The sequence below is a fragment of the Rattus norvegicus genome, chromosome 8 (genome assembly GCF_021556685.1).
Source record: "Rattus norvegicus strain SHRSP/BbbUtx chromosome 8, alternate assembly SHRSP_T2T, whole genome shotgun sequence".
NCBI classification, from domain to species: Eukaryota; Metazoa; Chordata; class Mammalia; order Rodentia; family Muridae; genus Rattus; species Rattus norvegicus.
Window position 1 is genome coordinate 79,228,815 of NC_141541.1, and position 17,666 is coordinate 79,246,480.

Genomic DNA, 17,666 nt, shown 5'->3' on the forward strand with positions numbered 1-17,666 from the left:
GTCTTGAGTTCACCAGGCAGGTTTCTTGCAGGGGAAAAATTGGTCCTACCTGTGGTTCCAAGGCTCAAGTTTGCTCGTGGGGTACTGCCTAAGTCCTCTCTGCTGTGGCAGCAACCGGGAAAATCTGTGCCGCTCCTTCCGGGAGCCTCCGTGCACCAGGGTTTCAGATGGCGTTTGGTGTTTTCCTCTGGCACCTGGATGTGCACAGAGTGCAGTCTCTTCTGGTTTCCCAGGCGTGTCCGCCTCTCTGAAGGTTCAGCTCTCCCTCCCACGGGATTTGGGTGCAGAGAACTGTTTATCCGGTCTGTTTCCTTCAGGTTCCGGCAGTGTCTCAGGCGCAGGGGTCCTGCCGCTCCCGGGCCCTCCCCTACGGGAACCCAGAGGCCTTATACAGTTGCCTCTTGGGCCAGGGATGTGGGCAGGGGTGGGCAGTGTTGGTGGTCTCCTCCGCTCTGCAGCCTCAGGAGTGCCCACCTGATCAGGTGGTGGGGTCTCTCTCCCACGGGGTTTGGGAGCAGAGAGCTGCTGCGGTCCGGGATCCGCCGGTGTGGGACTTCCGATAAACACAGGAAGTGCCCGGCCTTAGAGGAATTTTGCCTCTATGTGTCCTGAGTTCACCAGGCAGGTTTCTTGCAAGGGAAAAGTTGGTCCTACCTGCAGTTCCAAGGCTCAAGTTTGCTCGTGGGGTACTGCCTAAGTCCTCTCCGCGGCGGCAGCAACCGGGAAGATCTGCGCCGCTCTTTCCGGGAGCCTCCGTGCACCAGGGTTCCAGATGGCGTTTGGTGTTTTCCTCTGGCGCCTGGATGTGCACAGAGTGCAGTCTCTTCTGGTTTCCCAGGCGTGTCCGCCTCTCTGAAGGTTCAGCTCTCCCTCCCTCGGGATTTGGGTGCAGAGAACTGTTTATCCGGTCTGTTTCCTTCAGGTTCCGGCAGTGTCTCAGGCGCAGGGGTCCTGCCGCTCCCGGGCCCTCCCCTACGGGAACCCAGAGGCCTTATACAGTTGCCTCTTGGGCCAGGGATGTGGGCAGGGGTGGGCAGTGTTGGTGGTCTCCTCCGCTCTGCAGCCTCAGGAGTGCCCACCTGATCAGGTGGTGAGGTCTCTCTCCCACGGGGTTTGGGAGCAGAGAGCTGCTGCGGTCCGGGATCCGCCGGTGTGGGACTTCCCCCTGTTTTTTCTTGATCCCTGACTGAGCTATTTATCTTTAAATCCTATACAGCTTGCAGATTGACTCTAAATTTAATATTGAACAGAGCACGGTGTCTGCTGTCCATTAGTCAGTGCTTATGGCCGTTCCAAGTACCTTGGAATTATTTGAACTTCAGAGTTCTTGCTTTCTGCTTTTATGGTAGCCTTTATTTTATTCATTATTATGGTCATATGTCTCTCTGGATCTCTCTTGCCTAAAGGTGTTTCACAACTCTTTAAAAATAAATGCGATGTGTAATATAAGCTGAGGTTCTAAGGATGTTACATGCAAATGCACAAGATATATGGTTTTTACAGCCATAACCTTTTCTTTAATTAAAAATGATTAAGGGCCACCAAGACTACATAATGGGTAGAGGCACTGCCAAGCCTGATGACCTAGTGTGACCCACAGAACCTACTTAGTGGAGGAGAGAACCAGTTCTCAAAGTCCTCCGACTTCTACGTATGTCCCTCTGCTCTGTCTCAAATAAACAAATAAATATAACTTTAATGGATGTGGTGGATTATGACTGAAATCCCACCATTCAAGAGGCTAAAATAGGACAATTATCTTGAATTCAAGGCTAGCTGAGGCTATGCGGTGAGACACTGTATTGGAAAAGCGAAAACTCATTATAAAAGAAGGACATAAAACTACAGGGGAAACTAATAGGGCTGGGGAATGAGGAAGGGGAGGAAGAGGAGAAAGGGAATGGGAGAAAAGGATGAGAATATGCCATATGCAAATGTGAACGCATCCTGTGGAACCTTTTGGTGTAATTGATATGTGTTACCAAAAACTTACCTTTCAGCATAGTACCAAGACTAAAGCCTCAGTGCACTGCCATAGAATCAATATATAAAAATGTTACCTCCCTTAAAGATGTGGGCTGATAGCATAAAAATATGAGGGTCGGCAAGGTGGCTCAGTGGGTGAAGGTACTTGCCACCAAGCCTAGTCATCAGAGTCCTATCCCTGGAAGTCATGTAGGGGAGAAGAAAGGCCATTCCTGGAAGGTGTCCCCTGACCTGACACCTGAGCAATTGGCATGATGCCCACATCTATGTGCACAATATAAATAAATAATTCATAAAAAGAAAATAAGTACAAAATTTAAACTATGATCTTAGTAAATGATACCCAGTATTATATAGTAAGCAATGCACCGCCGCTGTCGGAGTCTCTGTTCAAGGAATGCAAGTGTGGGCCAGCATTAGGAAACACGTGAATGCAATTTATATAACTTTTAAAAATACTTATTTTTAGTATTATTTGTATGGGTGTTTTGCCTGGATATATGTTTTTGTACCATATGTATGCCCTGTGCCCACAGAGACCAGAGGAGGGCATTATATTCCCCAGGTCTGGAGTTACAGATAATTGTGAACCACCATGTTGGGTACTGGGAAGTGAACCTGGGTCCTCTGGAAGAGCAGCTAGTGCTCTTAACCACTGGTCCATCTCTCCCTCCGCTCTATTTTTTAAAAAATCATTTTAAAGTATGTGTGTGTATATGTGTGTGGTGTATGTATGTAGTGTGTGTGTGTGTGTGTGTGTGCATGTGTGCAAAGTGAGTGCAGGTGCCCATGAAGTCCAAAAGAGGGTGTACGGCCTTCTGAAGCTGCAGTTAACGGGTGGCTCTAAGCCATGTGACATGGGTGTTGGGAACTGAGCACAGATTCTCTGCAGAAGCAGTGTGTAGTCTTAACTCTGAGCCACCTCTCAAGCCCTTGTATAATTAACAAAGAAGGTAAACATACTATTTAAGGCATTCCCTAAATTTTAGCAGCAGCAACTAATAAAAATAGAAACATCCTTAAATACAATAAGGCCTATTTGCCAAAAACCCCAACAAAGCTCTAAATAAAAAGTGTACTATGAGACATATTCAAATGGTAGTGAATCAAGACTGAAACAGTAGTGCCCACTGTGGGCGTTACTATTTACTGTCATCTGGAAGGTTCTGACAAACCCTGGGGAGTGAAGAGAGGGAATCAGCAGGATATGGTTTTAGTAAGGAGATGGTTATTCACCGTGAGATCCTAAGTAAAAGAAAAAAGCAACCGGAATTGGCATGTGTCACATGATTTGATAAGATGGACTGATACAGAATAAATAAACGCAAAGACATTCCATATAGGAACAATATGTCCCATGAAATAGACCTATAACAATAACCAGGTACTTTTTAAAAATGAAAGTTTTAGAAAAGAATATGTAATATCTTGTGGAACATGAAGCAATGTTTGAACAGATACAAAGCATGCAGATGCAAAAGGTTAGTTCTATATTTATCTCCATATTTATCCGATGCCCAGTTAGAAAATTAACAGGGATTACAGAGAAATTAGTTACTTAACATTCCATATGAAAGACTGTGAACACACCACAGTGTCTACATGCTAGTGAGGGTTTTGAATCCAGCCAGGCATGGTGGCTCCTGCCTGTGAGCCCAGCGAGGGGGCCGGGGTGGGGGCTGGAGTCAGGAGGATTGCCAGGAGTTTGAGGCCTACCTGAGTTACACAGTGAGCTCCCGATCAGCCTGGGTTGCAGTGTAAGACTGTGCTAACCAAAACAAAAAGATTCAGAGATCATTTGTGTGGGTCTAGAACAGGAACATGGTCGCGGAAAGATAAATATACTCTCGGTTCATGATAGCAGTAAGATTGTAGCTCTGCACTGAAGAGCAAATCCACGTTAACACATGTCGGCTTCTTTTTTATCCACATAGAAGAAAATAAAGCTTGGCACTCTTATCATCGTACCAAATACAGAAATACATTTCAGATGGATTAACGGCTGTAGGGGAGGAAATAAAAAAAAAATCTCAGAAGAAAAATCTTTATTTAGTATAAATTGTAATTCAGTGGAAATAGAAGTGTTAACCAATCCAGTAACCTATGTGATGAAGATTTCTGGAGTTCAAAAGAAAAAAAAAATCAACTGCTGTTTAGCAAATAATATAATTAAGACCGAGAGTGGAGGGGCCGGAGAGATGGCTCAGTGGCACAGAGGACTGGAGTTTGGATCCCTGCACACATACTGTACAGCTCACAATTGCTGGCAACTCCAACTCTAGGGGTTTTTACAAAGGCACGCGTGTGCGCCCGCGCACACACACACACACACACACACACACACACACAAAGAGAGAGAGAGAGCAACAGAGACAGAAAGAAGGAGAGAGAGTCAGATACACACAGAGAGACAAAACATATACAGAAAGACAGAGACATAAAGTAAAATAGGAGTAGATTTGGGAAAATATTTACAAGGAGGCCAAAATATAATAGAATAATGTATTTAATGAAATGTGTAGTTTTGCAATCAAAGAAGGCTGGTTTTATGGAAGAATAGAATTGAACAAGTGACTCCCACTAATAGACACAGGAAGCCCCTAAAACTCAGCAGGAGACATGGAAATATACCAAGGTCCTTGTTGATACTTGCTACGTTGTAAAAATTCAAAGGAGCCACGGGTTTATTTTTGCTTTGGTAGGAGGTAGTAAGTAGGAATGAGTTCTTAGACATAACTGGTATGACTGCAAAGTGTTGAAATATTTGGGAAAGTGATATGGTAACGTGTGTGTGTGTGTGTGTGTGTGTGTGTGTGTGTGTGTGTGTGTGTGTGTTTCAGAAGAGGTCATTGGATCTCCTGGTGGTAGATACCTGTCTCTTCCTTTGCTACCCCACAGATGCATGAGGCCAACAAAATGTTTGTGCTGCTTGTAGTCAACCTGCCTCGATTGCACACCAAATGTGGGTTGTAGTGTTGCCCTGTTTCTCCTCACAGGCCTCACAGCCCAGCTACAGTGTAGCCCCAGAGCGCTATCTATCTCTGTTTCTCACAAGAAGAAGCATGGACAAGGTTTTGCCAGAAGGGCAAGATGCCAGTGTGCCTCTTGAGTGGGCTCGTCGTAAATCAGTGCTGTCTTTGGAGAGCATGTGTAATCACCGCTCCAGCCAGTGTGTCTCTTGTGTAACGAACAGATGTGGCTGCATTATTCAGTTTTCTTCTTCGACTTCCCTGCTCGAATGTACTTTTTAAAATGTGATGGTGATGAACGTACCTCCCCCCGAGGAACGCAATCCACCACCAACAGAATTGGCACCCAGATTTGGACACACTAAGAAGGAGTTTCGAATGCTTAGATTAACCCCTTGCCATGTTGTATGCCTGTGGAGTTCTCGGCCCAAAATGTTATGACGTATGTGTCACTTCAAAAATCCTCTTGCTAAAGATGAAATAATTGCTAACTATATCGCCCGTGAAATTTACATAAATGTCAGAAAGACACGGTTCTGTAGTAGGAATGTGTTTAACTCTGTATTTCATTTCTTGTTTTTTACCCATCATGTGAAATGTGGTATTTATACACAGCATGCGCAAAGTGCCTATGCACGGTTTGTAGAAGGGCTGCCACCATGAAGATCTGCATCAGCACTACCTAGAGATGAAGCAGAATACGGCTGGCTGTCTCGGGACTGGGGGAACAGGACACCATGGTTTCCTCCCTCCTTCCTGGAGTGGCTATAGCAGTTTGCTGCTTTTGCTTAGAGTTCTTCCAGGTGTATCCATTCCTGACAGAGGATGGTGGTTTGAATAAGAATGGCCTTCCTAGGGGCTGGGGATTTAGCTCAGTGGTAGAGCGCTTACCTAGGAAGCGCAAGGCCCTGGGTTCGGTCCCCAGCTCCGAAAAAAAGAACCAAAAAAGAAAAAAAAGAATGGCCTTCCTAGACTACTATTTGAATGCTTAGGGAGTGGCATTAGGAGGTGTGGCCTTGTTGGGTGGGTGTGGCCTTGGGTGGGTGTGGCCTTGTTAGAGGAAGTGTGTCACTGGGGGCGGGCTTTGAAATTTCAAGTGCTGGAGCCAGGCCCAGTGACTCTTTGCACATACCCTCTCTTCCTGCTGCTTGTAGAGGAGTAGAACTTTTCAGCTATCTCTCCAGCACCGTGTCTGCCTGTACAAAGCTATTCTTCCCACCATGACTACAGTGTGTGTACTGGACCTCCGAACTATGAACCAGCCCTAGTTAAATGTTTTTCTTTATAAGAGTTGCTGTAGTCACGGTGTCTCTTTGCAGCAAGAGAAATCCTAAGACATAGATAGTGCAGTTCTGTCCTATGCTTGCATCCTACTGAACGCATTTACGGTGTCTCCTCAACACCCAGAAGTGTTTGCTTTAGTGCTCAGTCCCAGTTGCTTTGATGCCTCCCCAGGCCCAGTCAGACCACATTCTTTTTCAGGGCTGGGGTGAGGACATGGGACTTTGACTCATGTTCACAGCCGCATAGTATTCTCTTAGTAACGGAAGGCTTCCTATCTGGAGATACTTGAGATAATTTAAAATGGATGAGTAACGGGCAAGCATCTCGTTGGGCTTTCTTTCTTTCCTGAGCTCTGGTGGAAAGCATGTGAGGCATGGGCTGTGTGGAGCCTCTGTGCATCCCAGTCTAACGCACACAGCATACTTCTCTGAATTCCTTCAGACACTCATCCAACCAATAACCATGCCTCGAACCCACTTTCATCACGTGCTTTGGTGATAGAATTTGCTGCTTAAAACTATCTTGGGGGCAAATGGAGCTTTGATATGGACAGACTCTGTTCTGGCAACTATGGCAAATTGTCACAGCTTAACTAGTCGTCTCTCAATGTCTGAAACCAGGGAGCTTTGAGACCAGGCTGCCTGCACATCTGTGCTCTGGTGAGTGCATAGTCCCATGTTCTCAAATGGTGGAGAGCTGAGGGCCCAGGTTTCTTTATCCCCTTCTAGGGCACTAACCCTGCCTAGGAGAGCTGAGTTCTAATCACTTTCCAAATATAATAGTGAAAAAGGAAAATGTGCGTTTGGTTGGTTTATGGAGAAGGATTCTGAGGCCGATTACCTCCTAGAATAAGTGTTATTAAGGTAAAGGGTCTGGTGTCCATTGAGGCCATGATCAGGCTCTGAGGGGAGAGGATTAGGAGGGATGGTACATTATACCAGAGGTAGCATGATGGTGCCTTGGGGGTGTGGATGCGTGTGCTAGGCATTATGGGAAAGATCATCAGGAGAGATGGCTTCAAGTAAGAGATGGATGTTAATTCCCTTTCATTTCAAATGAAAAAATACATTTTTTTTCTTTTTTCTTTTTTTCGGAGCTGGGGACCGAACCCAGGGCCTTGCGCTTGCTAGGCAGGGCTCTACCACTGAGCTAAATCCCTAACCCCAATATATTTATTTTTAATGTATGTGTATGTATGCTATATCTGTGTATATGTGCACAGAGTGCAGAGTCTACAGAGGCCAGAAGAAGGCATCAGAGTTGCAATTTATGATTACAAGTGGTTATGAGCTGCCCAACATGAGTCGAGGGAGCTGAACTCAGAGGTCCTCTGCAGTATGGAGCTTGTACCTAGAGTCTGCCAAATCCCTTATACCATTTTCTCATGGGGTGGGGAGGGAAGCCTGCTCTTAAAGGCATCAGAGTTGTGTACTCAGAGCAGCAGAGGTGACAGTGAACCTTTGTCTCTAAGTCCCTGCTACGTACACGGAGATGGAGAGTAGAGGAGGGAGGAGAAAGAGGGAGAGGCAGCCAGGGGCTCGGTGAACTGACAACTTCACCTCCACCACCACATTATTGCCTGAAGCTTTAACACATGAGCTCTGGGGATGCAGGCATTCAGTTCATGGGAAACTGTGGCAGCCTGAGTTTTTCCTTCCCTTGTGTTGCATTAGTGAAAGAAAAGAATTGCATTTATTTAGTTATTTAAACATTAAAATACAAACTGTCCAGCATTCCCTGCTATTGCTAGAAGGGCAGTAGAGTTCTGTGTCAGTCTTGGTATGATAGGTGCCTGATGTGTGTGAAGTAACTTTTCTGTGATTTACATTTTTTTTCTTCTAGAGAACGGTACTGCCTTGGCCGATGCACAGTTACCTGTAAGCAGGGGTTAATTGAGATTTTGTTTTATCGAATGTCAATCGTGTACTAAAGAAATACGTTTCCTGCATGGTTCAAAAATTGGTCAGAAAAAAAAATAGCAAGGGATTATGAGGAAATTGGCTTAACTGTAAAAGACATTGTTGATTGGAATAGCAAGTATAAAATGTCTCTTACATTTGAACTTATTTGCATAGATTAGCATCTAATCAGAGATGAAATCGGGAAATGTTTAGTGTACTAATACTTGAAGATAGTTGTATAACAGTGTTTAAGCTCAATTTAAGACGGTTTTTACAGAGTGTGTGTGCATGTGTATGTGTGTGTGCGTGTGTGTGTGTGTGCATGTGTGTATGTGTGTATGTGTGTGCATGTGTGTGGCGTGTGTGTGCATGTGTGTGCTCACGTGTGTCCATTTGAGCACATAAGGTCTGTCCTTCTGCCATGTTGGCCCCAAGGACAGAAAAGGAGGCAAACATCTTTACATGCTGAGCCATCTCATACAGTATAGTTTGAAAGCTTAATTTATAACAGCCAAACACACCCTCCTTTACATATCAGCTTTATTTAAGTTTATGCATGATCCTTTGTGTAATTTGGCTTCCGAATAAGGCAACCATTACAGATAAAGAATAGTCTATTTATTTTGTGCTTGGGTCTCTTGACTCATCTGCTCTTTTGCTTCTTCAGTCTTTTGACTTCAGGTCACATTTCACGAAGACTTTCTCCTGGGTGGGGTGAAGCTGGAGATCATCCACATTATCAGGGCAAAATGTCATTCTGAAGAGAAATGAACAAACAAACAAACACGGTGTGATGTTTCAGATGGGGCTTACTGCCGTGTTTCCTCTTTTATCGGATACTAGTCTGACGGTATAATGCATGTGATATGATTTCTTTACATTAGATTCTTAGGTTTAAATATATTTTCAATAACTTCAGAGGGAAAATAAAACTTGAACCAGTGAAAGCAATCCTCAGAGGGCTCTGCATTGAGACCCCCAGGGCTGGCTTCCTCTGTGTTTTCTAGTAACAGTTTTCAAAGACTTGAGGGTGAGGGTTGTTTCTCTCTTTACAGTTCCCCTACTCCAGGACAGACATCCACAGATCCTCAATGTGGCTCAGCTCCCCAGGGTTCAGCCTTGCTGGCCGAGCCTGCAACTCTGCCCTCCTACCTATTGGTGCTGACACTGGCCCCCTTAGGGTGTTTGTTTAGGAAACCACCTGATTGCTTTGACCATTATTTTGGCCTGAGTGCTGTTTTATATCTAACTGTTCTATTCATTATCTGTCTGTCTGTCTGTCTGTCTGTCTGCCTGTCTATTATCTATCTATCTATCTATCTATCTATCTATCTATCTATCTATCTATGTATCATCTGTCTATCTATCTATCATCTGTCTATCTATCTATCATCTGTCTATCTATCATCTGTCTGTCTGTCTGTCTGTCTATCTATCTATCTATCTATGTATCATCTGTCTATCTATCTATCATCTGTCTATCTATCTATCATCTGTCTATCATCTGTCTATCTATCATCTGTCTGTCTATCTATCTATCTATCTATCTATCTATCTATCTATCTATCTATCTATCTCTATCATCTAGCCTTCTCTCTACTCATCTACCCACCTAGCCTTCTGCCCACATAATCCTCCATCCTTTTGTCTATTCATCTACCTCTGTCTGTTTATCATTCGCTTAGCTCTCTGTCAGTCTCCTTACTGGCACAGGGTGAGTTATTTAACCTGCTTTTTCTTTTATCCCTTGCATTTAGAAGGGTGGTTGAGAGTATAGGGTTTTGTGTTTATGTCTCGACTTTGGATTCCCAAAGGTGCTAAACATTGGTCCCATAAGATAGGTAGCTTTATTTCCATTTGTTACCACAGACCCCAGTCTTAAAGAGGTAGAGTTATTATCTGAGGCTATGCAGGTGGTGAGCTATGAAGTAGGACTGGCCAACACAGAATTTTGACTGACCTTGCTTGCCATGATGTTTAGCTCACTGCCTATTTCCTGAGAATGCCCATGGCCCCCTCAAAGCCTACTGCAGTCCAGTCCAGGTCTCTATAACCTGAGCCACCTGTCTTTGGTGTTTCTGGACTTCAAAATGATGGGATCGTGGCATTCAAAGTCCACAGACTGCATCAGTAACAGCTGCGAGCTTGTTAGAAATGAGGAATCTGGGCTCCCACCTACGCCTGCTATGGCAGGACTTGAATTCTGACAAGTTTCTAGGTTCGTTCAGATTGGAGAAGCCTGTGGATAGGGCATACCATTAGCAAAATTAATTTATCTTGCTTTCCTAATGGTGTCCTGGGGTCTATTCTGAGTGCTACCGCTCAAGTGTTTGCAGGTGCACTCCCCTCCCTCCGCAGTGCCATGTGGTACTGTGTACACATATAGAAGTATTTACAACTCAGAAAACTACAGAGGCTGTAACTCATGGGTTCCTGCCCTCCATTATTCCTTTATGTGTGTTGTGTTTTCACATGTGTGCACATAGGTGTGTGTGCACATGTTGGGGACCAGAGGAAAACCATCATTCTTCAGGTACTGGCCAACTTGTTCTTTTCAGACAGAGTCTCTCATTGGCCTGGAGCTCACCAAAGTAGGCTAGGCTGGCTGGCTAAGGAGTCCCAGGCAACCTGTCTTCACCTCCCTAACACTGAGATTGCAAGTTCATCCCACTACACCCAACTTTGGGTCCTTGTGCTTGTAAGGCAAGCACAACATTGACTAGGCTAATTTTCAAGCTTTCCATCCCTTTTAAGCATGAACATCCTACAACCCCAAGGAAGGAATGCATATACCTTTATTATTAATACCCAGTGTTGCAATTCTGCTCAATTGGGCTAGAGAAAAATCAGACCAGTGGAGAAAGGCACTACTTAAAACAGTATACCAGCAAGAAAGTCTGACCCAGGCAAGGCAGATTTAGGCTGAGACACTCACTAGCTATGGAACTTCTGCGAGCCCTAGACTCCAGATTCATGCATCCAGCTATCCCGGTCAGGTCATGTGAGATTAATGTTAAGATCACTCTGTCCCATGTCCTCTGTACTCTGGGAGCTCACTATGCCTTTTTCCTCTTCTCCTTTCTTCTTCAGTACCATACGGTGTGCATCAGTGTTGACAGCAGTGTGGTGTTTAATACCACCACGCGGGGCAAGGCAGACAGACTGCCACAATGAACAGCCCCCTATGTGAACAATTATCTCTTGCTAGGAGACTGTGGAGAGGAGCAGTGCTCAGGAGGACTATGGACCAAAAGGGCCCTCAAAGTCTCGAAAGAATAGCTAAGGGGAAGGAAAAACAGTTTAATTGTCTCAATGATCATGTGGAGATCATTTGATAGCTGTGGCCTATGTGTTCAGCAACTGCTATGGTTTTGCATTTCAGGGAGATAAAATCGCACAGTGCAGTTGCATAAGGGACCAAGGCATAAGTCTACCCTGGGCAGGCTTCAGGCAGTAGAAACTGAGGCTGAGGGAGGCATGTAGTTCAGAAGTTTGCTATCTCTGCTAAGCCAAAAAAGGGAATCGGAATTTCTTGAACAGAGAAGACAGAGCTAGGAAAAGTCGTTCAGAAGCATAGAAGTTCCTGTCACACTATAGGAAAGGATGGTTGCCATGGCAAAGTATGTTGAATATCCCTCTGCTCTGCTAAGTCTGTAAGCACCACTGGACCACACTTCCCTTTCTTTTCCTACTCCCATCCCAATCCCCCTTTTCCCCCAGGAACTTTGGGGCCAGGACTGATGACACACAAAGAGTGGCATGTCTTAGGGGGTCACATTGTTCTTATCAAGCTTCCTCAGGGTTCTCCTAGGTCTCTTTCAAGATACTGGATCAGATGCTCTGCATGTGGGCCCAAGAACTCTGCATATTTAATAAGCTTCCCAGTGACTCTTTGGCACCTAAGGCAGAAGGTGGGGGGAATGACAAGAGACAGAGAGAGAGAGAGAGAGAGAGAGAGAGAGAGAGAGAGAGAGAGAGAGAGAGGAGGCAGACAACAAGAAACAAAGAAACAGAGAAACAGGAAAAGACAGTGAGACAGAGACAGAGTAAAACAAAGAAATAGAGAGACAGAAAGAAACATAATAAATATAGAGAAAAAGAGACGCACACACAGAGACAGAGAAGGGGGAGAGGGACGGGAAAAGAAAGGGAGGTAGGAAGGACAGATCTTGGGATTGCAGTCTCTCAGGCCCCTTTCTGGCTCAACAACAAAGCCTAATGTGTAGCTCCTAGTAGTCCTCCCCCAGTGCCCTGTCCGCACCCTGGGCTTTGTGAGGCCTCAGACTCCAGAGGAAGTTGCTGGTGACAGCCACAGCTGGAAAGAAGCGACTGAGCAGTCAGAAGATCTTAGTGTTCATCTTTGTCTTCCACCCTGGGCTGAGTGAGCAAGGGAGGCCATGTTTCCCCTGCACCCCATCACCCAGGATGCTCCCATACCCGTTCCCTGTGACTGAGGAGAGGTTACTGTCACCTTTGCTGCGTCTCTCCAGCTTTGACCCAGATGGTCTTCAGAATGAGGCCCGCGTAGTGAGGCTCTGTGTCCCATAGCATTATGGTCTGCACTGTGTTCCAGACATTGGCCCACACTGCGCTGTTTTCCCACTTGAACTTGAGCATGATCAACTCGCCGATGTCTTTGTCCAGTGTGATAAGTAAGGAATAGGTTTTATTGCTGGTAATTCCTTCGCCCCTTGAAAATAGGAAGGAAATCCGTTAACTGAGTCTATCTGTAGCACCCAAGTGCCACCAAGGCACACACGCTGGGTACCTAAGTGACTTTGGTGGGTGTTTTTGTTGCATCCCCAAAACTAATGTTTAATAAACAATATTAGCAATAGATATGGCCAACTGAAAAGGGTTTCCCCAGTAATAAAATCAGGAAGCCATACTATTTTCTGTATTATCACATCAAAAAGGATCTATGTTGCTGTTATGAATGGAGTTAACATCTTTTAGCTTGCTGGGGTTGAGTGATACGTCTGGACAGTCTCTGTAGCTTCCACACAGACAACCCATACCACACATTTTTCCTGAAAGGGGGCCCTCTCAGTATAAACAGAACCATCTATTAACAGAACAGGAAAAAATATATAGGAAAGGATTCATTGACTCACAGCAAGACTGGTACGCTACTGTGAGGCACTGTTACTGTTTGGCTTACCGGTCTCCAAGACCATACAGTGTCCCTTCACTGAGAGAGAGAGAGAGGCCAGCTCAGTGGATTCTATAATCCAGAACAATCTCTCTGGGTAAATTATTTTTTTTTTCGGAGCTGGGGACCGAACCCAGGGCCTTGTGCTTGCTAGGCAAGCGCTCTACCACTGAGCTAAATCCCCAACCCCTTCTCTGGGTAAATTATTGACAATACAGAGGTAACGCTTCCTCTAGGTGAGGCCAGTTGAATGGAGAATTCCCTGGAATGGCTCATCTCAGCTCCTTCTGCCAAGTGTAGTAAAGATGGTGTGGGTGTCTACACAGCTGCTGGGCTGTTAGCACCCACCCTAAGGGTAAATCCTGCAACACACCCTCCCAGCAGAGCACTACAATGGTGAGTATTAAGCTAGGGACAATCTTTAGGAAGCTAAGAGCTGTCCCTAAAAGGAATGTTCAGCTCATGCCACTTCCTGAGGGGGTCTCTAGGGAGGGTTGAGATGCCAGAAAAGGTTGTGGTCATTTTCTGACTGGGAAAGCTAGGGCAAGGGGTGGTCTAGGAGTGAAGTATTGTGCGGCCGCTGGTGTGAGCAGGTATGTCACGGGGCAGTGGTCGGATTGGGCTGGCTCTCCTGGCTGACTGAGCTTGCACACTTTCAATGAGGGAAGTAATTGCAGTTTTGTTTCTAGACACGTTTTCCTGAACTCACTGGAAAGGTGTTCAGGAGTCTGTGAGGACCTCCGCCCCTCCCTCACACCTTCTCCCAACCTGGGTCTTGTCTGCTTTGTACACCTGAGTGGAACCACCTCTGGCTTCTCTTTGCTCACCGGGCGAAGGTGAGCCATCACGTTCACAGATAGAGCTCAGAGTTCCTTCCCTGAGCTGAGTGAGCCTGAGATGTAGTATGAGAGAGGATTGGGTAAGTGTCCCATTGACCAGCATGTCTGGGGCAGCCATGGTGGGAAGTCCCCAATGAAAAGTAGAGTCTGTAAGAGAAACAACACCATCAGCACAGATGGGCTGCTCCAGCACTTACAGGGTGATGGGAATTTTCTTTATTTCTTCTTTTGTCCCCAGCAGTGTCATGGTAAAAGTAGGCTCTATTGGCTTCTCCATTTGATTGATGAACTGGATCTTGAACTGGTAATGATAAACTAGAAGTGGAGGAGGGAAGAGAGGGGCCGAGATGGGGAGGAGGGAATAAAAGGACCCCCCCACTTCTTCTTTTGAGGCAGTATCTCATGTAGCCCAGGCTGGCCTTGAACTGCCTATGTAGCTGAGGATGGCCTTGAACTTCTGACCCTTCTGCTTTACCTCCACGAGTGCTGGGATCCCAGGCATGCTCCACCACGCCTGGCTTATTCAGCACTAGGGATCAAACCCAGAACTTTGTACATGCCGGGCAAGCACTCTACCAACTGAGTGCACGTTTTAAATGAGGCAGGATCTTGTAGGACCTGGGCTGGACTCAGATTCACAATCTTCCTGCCTCAGCTTCCATAGCACTAGGGTTATACACTCCCCTGTTCAACTATTTATATAGGAATTACAAATTTAAACTCCTGTACTTTTTTTTTTAATTTAAAAATGCAGAGGAAAAAGTTTAAATGGTTAGGCACCAAAATGTTAACAAGTTTTTTCCCCCTGATTGGTGGGACTGTGGGTGTGATCAGTCTTCTTCCTTTTCTATATAGCCCGAATATGACACAGGACTCATACTGTACACGGAATCAAAATGATGGCGGCTGGGGACAGCTCTGTGAGAGACCTGACATGTGGGAGGCCTTGCTTTTATCCCCAGCACTACAGAAACAAAAGAAATAAATACTGTTTGTCAAAAGCTAGTGGGATTGGGGACTAGGGAGATGGCTCAGCCATTAAAGGGCTTGTCTCACAAGTGCGAGGCCCTGAGTTCATTCTCCACATAAGAAACCAGGTGTAGTGAACTTGCTTGGAATCCCAGCTGCTGTGAGATTAGAGGGAGATACACAAGGATCCCTGGAGCTCGCTAGCCTGACAACTTGGTGAAGTTCCAGGACAAGGAAAGACCTTGTCTCAAAGAGGTGGAAGGTCCCTGAGGGCTGACATCCTAGGTCTTTGGACAGCACACACACACACACACACACACACACACACACACACACACACACACACACACACATACAGTGGCACACTGAAGAATAGAACTGAACTGTCATTCTTACTGGCTTCTAGGTTGTACATATATTGGACTTTCATACACCGGGCCATGGTCCCCTTTAGCAAATCAACAGAGATGAACTTTTTAGGGACTGGACAATGGGGCCATTTCCCACTATTGTGCTCTCAGGCCTTAATGGCTACATAGCCATCTTCTAGGCAGTTCCTAGCATCAAGCTTTTGCAGGTCCCCCGAGCCCGCATTCCTGTGGGAATAGGCAGGCTCTGGCTCCAGATCTCCTGGGCCTCGAGCTGTTTGCTTTGCCAGTCATCCGGTGTGCAGGGTTCTGGAAGGGTTCTGGCTTTTTTCTTGCCTACTTCAATACAGTCAGACCCTGCACCACAGTGCTCAGAACCTCAAGCTGGACACTCCAAAGTCACAAGAAGCAGCAGGTGAAAAACAGACCAGAGCTACTGGCCCAAGACCAAGCCCTAAACACTTGGGTAACAGCTGTGGGAGGAAGGATCCTAGCTTCTTATCCCAGATGCTCCTGGGCATGGGGGGGTCTTACACTGTTTGGTGGTTGCCAGGAGGACCCTGTACTGAGTAGGCAGTGCTATAAATTGAACCAAGGCAGAGAGGGAAGATGTGCCTAGGACACAGGCTGCAGGCACTAGGGAAGGTGCTCTGGGTTGTGGGCAAAGCAAGGGATGGGGGCTGGCCTCTTGTGCTGTTCCAAGCAGGAGGTGGATGTATTCCCAAGCATGGAATATCCCAGAGCTATAGATTTTCACTTCAGCCTTTTATTATAGGGGTGCTTGGTGTAGGCTGCATGTTTAGCCCCAGGATATTGGGCATGAGTGAGTAGAACTGAATGCTTCACCAGGTGACTTGCAGGTATTATCTCATTTAACTCTCACAGCAAGCGATATTATTATCTCACTTAACCCTCACAGCAACTAATACTACTATTCATTTATTTTACAGAGGAATGTGTAGCACACAGAGGTTCAGTGACTTTCTGAAGATCACACAGCTAGTGGCAAGTAGCATTACAGAGATGTAAGCTCAGACAGCCTAACTACAGTGGCTAAACTCTTAAATGTTTATATCCTGAGACCAACCACCCCCAGATCAATAACTCTCCTATCAACAGCTTCTGTATATCCCAAGAAAGACGATAAAATGTAAAAAGAGATTTAAGTTGAAGAAAAAGTCAAAATAACTATTTAACTAGTAATAAACCAGGGCCATGTGGAGGTGGATGCCTTTAATCTCAGCACTAAGGAGGTAGAGGCAGGAGGATCACTGTGAGTGTGAGACCAGCTAGGTCTACATAGCAAGCTCCATGACAGCCACGACACAGAGAGACCCTTCCTCAAAAATCTAAACAAACAAATAAATGGAATAAATAAAAAGAAATCAAGTAATCAGTACTGGTTAAAGAATGACTTGTTTCTAAGACTGGATTTTGGTTATATTAGGCAGGCTTGTCTTAGACTCCAGGACTCAAGTGATCCTCCTGCCTCAGCCTCCCGAGTAGCTGGGAAGACTGAGCATGCTGCTTTGCTATTCATTACAGTCTTGGCAGCTGCTGTGTCATGCTTTGCTGCGTCACAGAGGCTGAGCTTCTTGTGCAATGGACTTAGTTTTCGTCACATTGTTTCTGGCTTAATCTTCCTGGTGAGGTCATCGCCTGAAGGAAGAAATGGAGGCTTCTAGAAAGCAAAGCACATTGCTTGCCTTCTGGTGACTAATGACTGTTGGTCATTATAACGACCAATAGTAAAGTTGGATAGTTGACTCCGAGACCATGTGACTTACTCTTAGAAGCCACTAAAAGATATTGTTTTTGTTTCCCAAGAGCTGGAGAGATGGCTGAAGATATAGCTCAGTAGTTAAGAGCATATACTGCTCTTGCAGAGGACCCAAGTTTGATTCTTAGCACTCACAACTGCCTGTAACTCCAGAGGTCCTGTAGTCTCTTCTGACCTCCATGGATCCTGCACTCATATGCGCGCGCGCGCACACACACACACACACACACACACACACACACACACACACACTTGCACTCATATGCCACACACATACATACACACACATACACACAAACAATTTAAAAATAAGTATTTTAAAAGATGTTTTCCCAAGCAATTTCATTTTATGGAAGAAAAGAAAAGCTACACTTAGAAGCACAGTGCCTGAAATTGTCTACGGCAAATAAGAGCGAAC

The 17,666-nt window shown here is 45.6% G+C and overlaps 1 protein-coding gene across 2 annotated transcripts in view; it reads right to left on the minus strand.

Moving 5' to 3' along the window:
- Positions 1-8,663: 8,663 nt before the first annotated feature.
- Lipc (lipase C, hepatic type) overlaps positions 8,664-17,666 on the minus strand; it is a 126,113-nt gene continuing 117,110 nt past the window's right edge. For both annotated transcript variants that reach the window (XM_087560426.1, NM_012597.2), the window contains 3 exon segments: positions 14,329-14,446; positions 12,612-12,830; positions 8,664-8,897 (listed from right to left, as the gene is read on the minus strand). In XM_087560426.1, coding sequence (XP_087416552.1) covers positions 8,804-8,897; positions 12,612-12,830; positions 14,329-14,446 — 431 coding nt within the window. In that variant the 3' untranslated portion in view covers positions 8,664-8,803.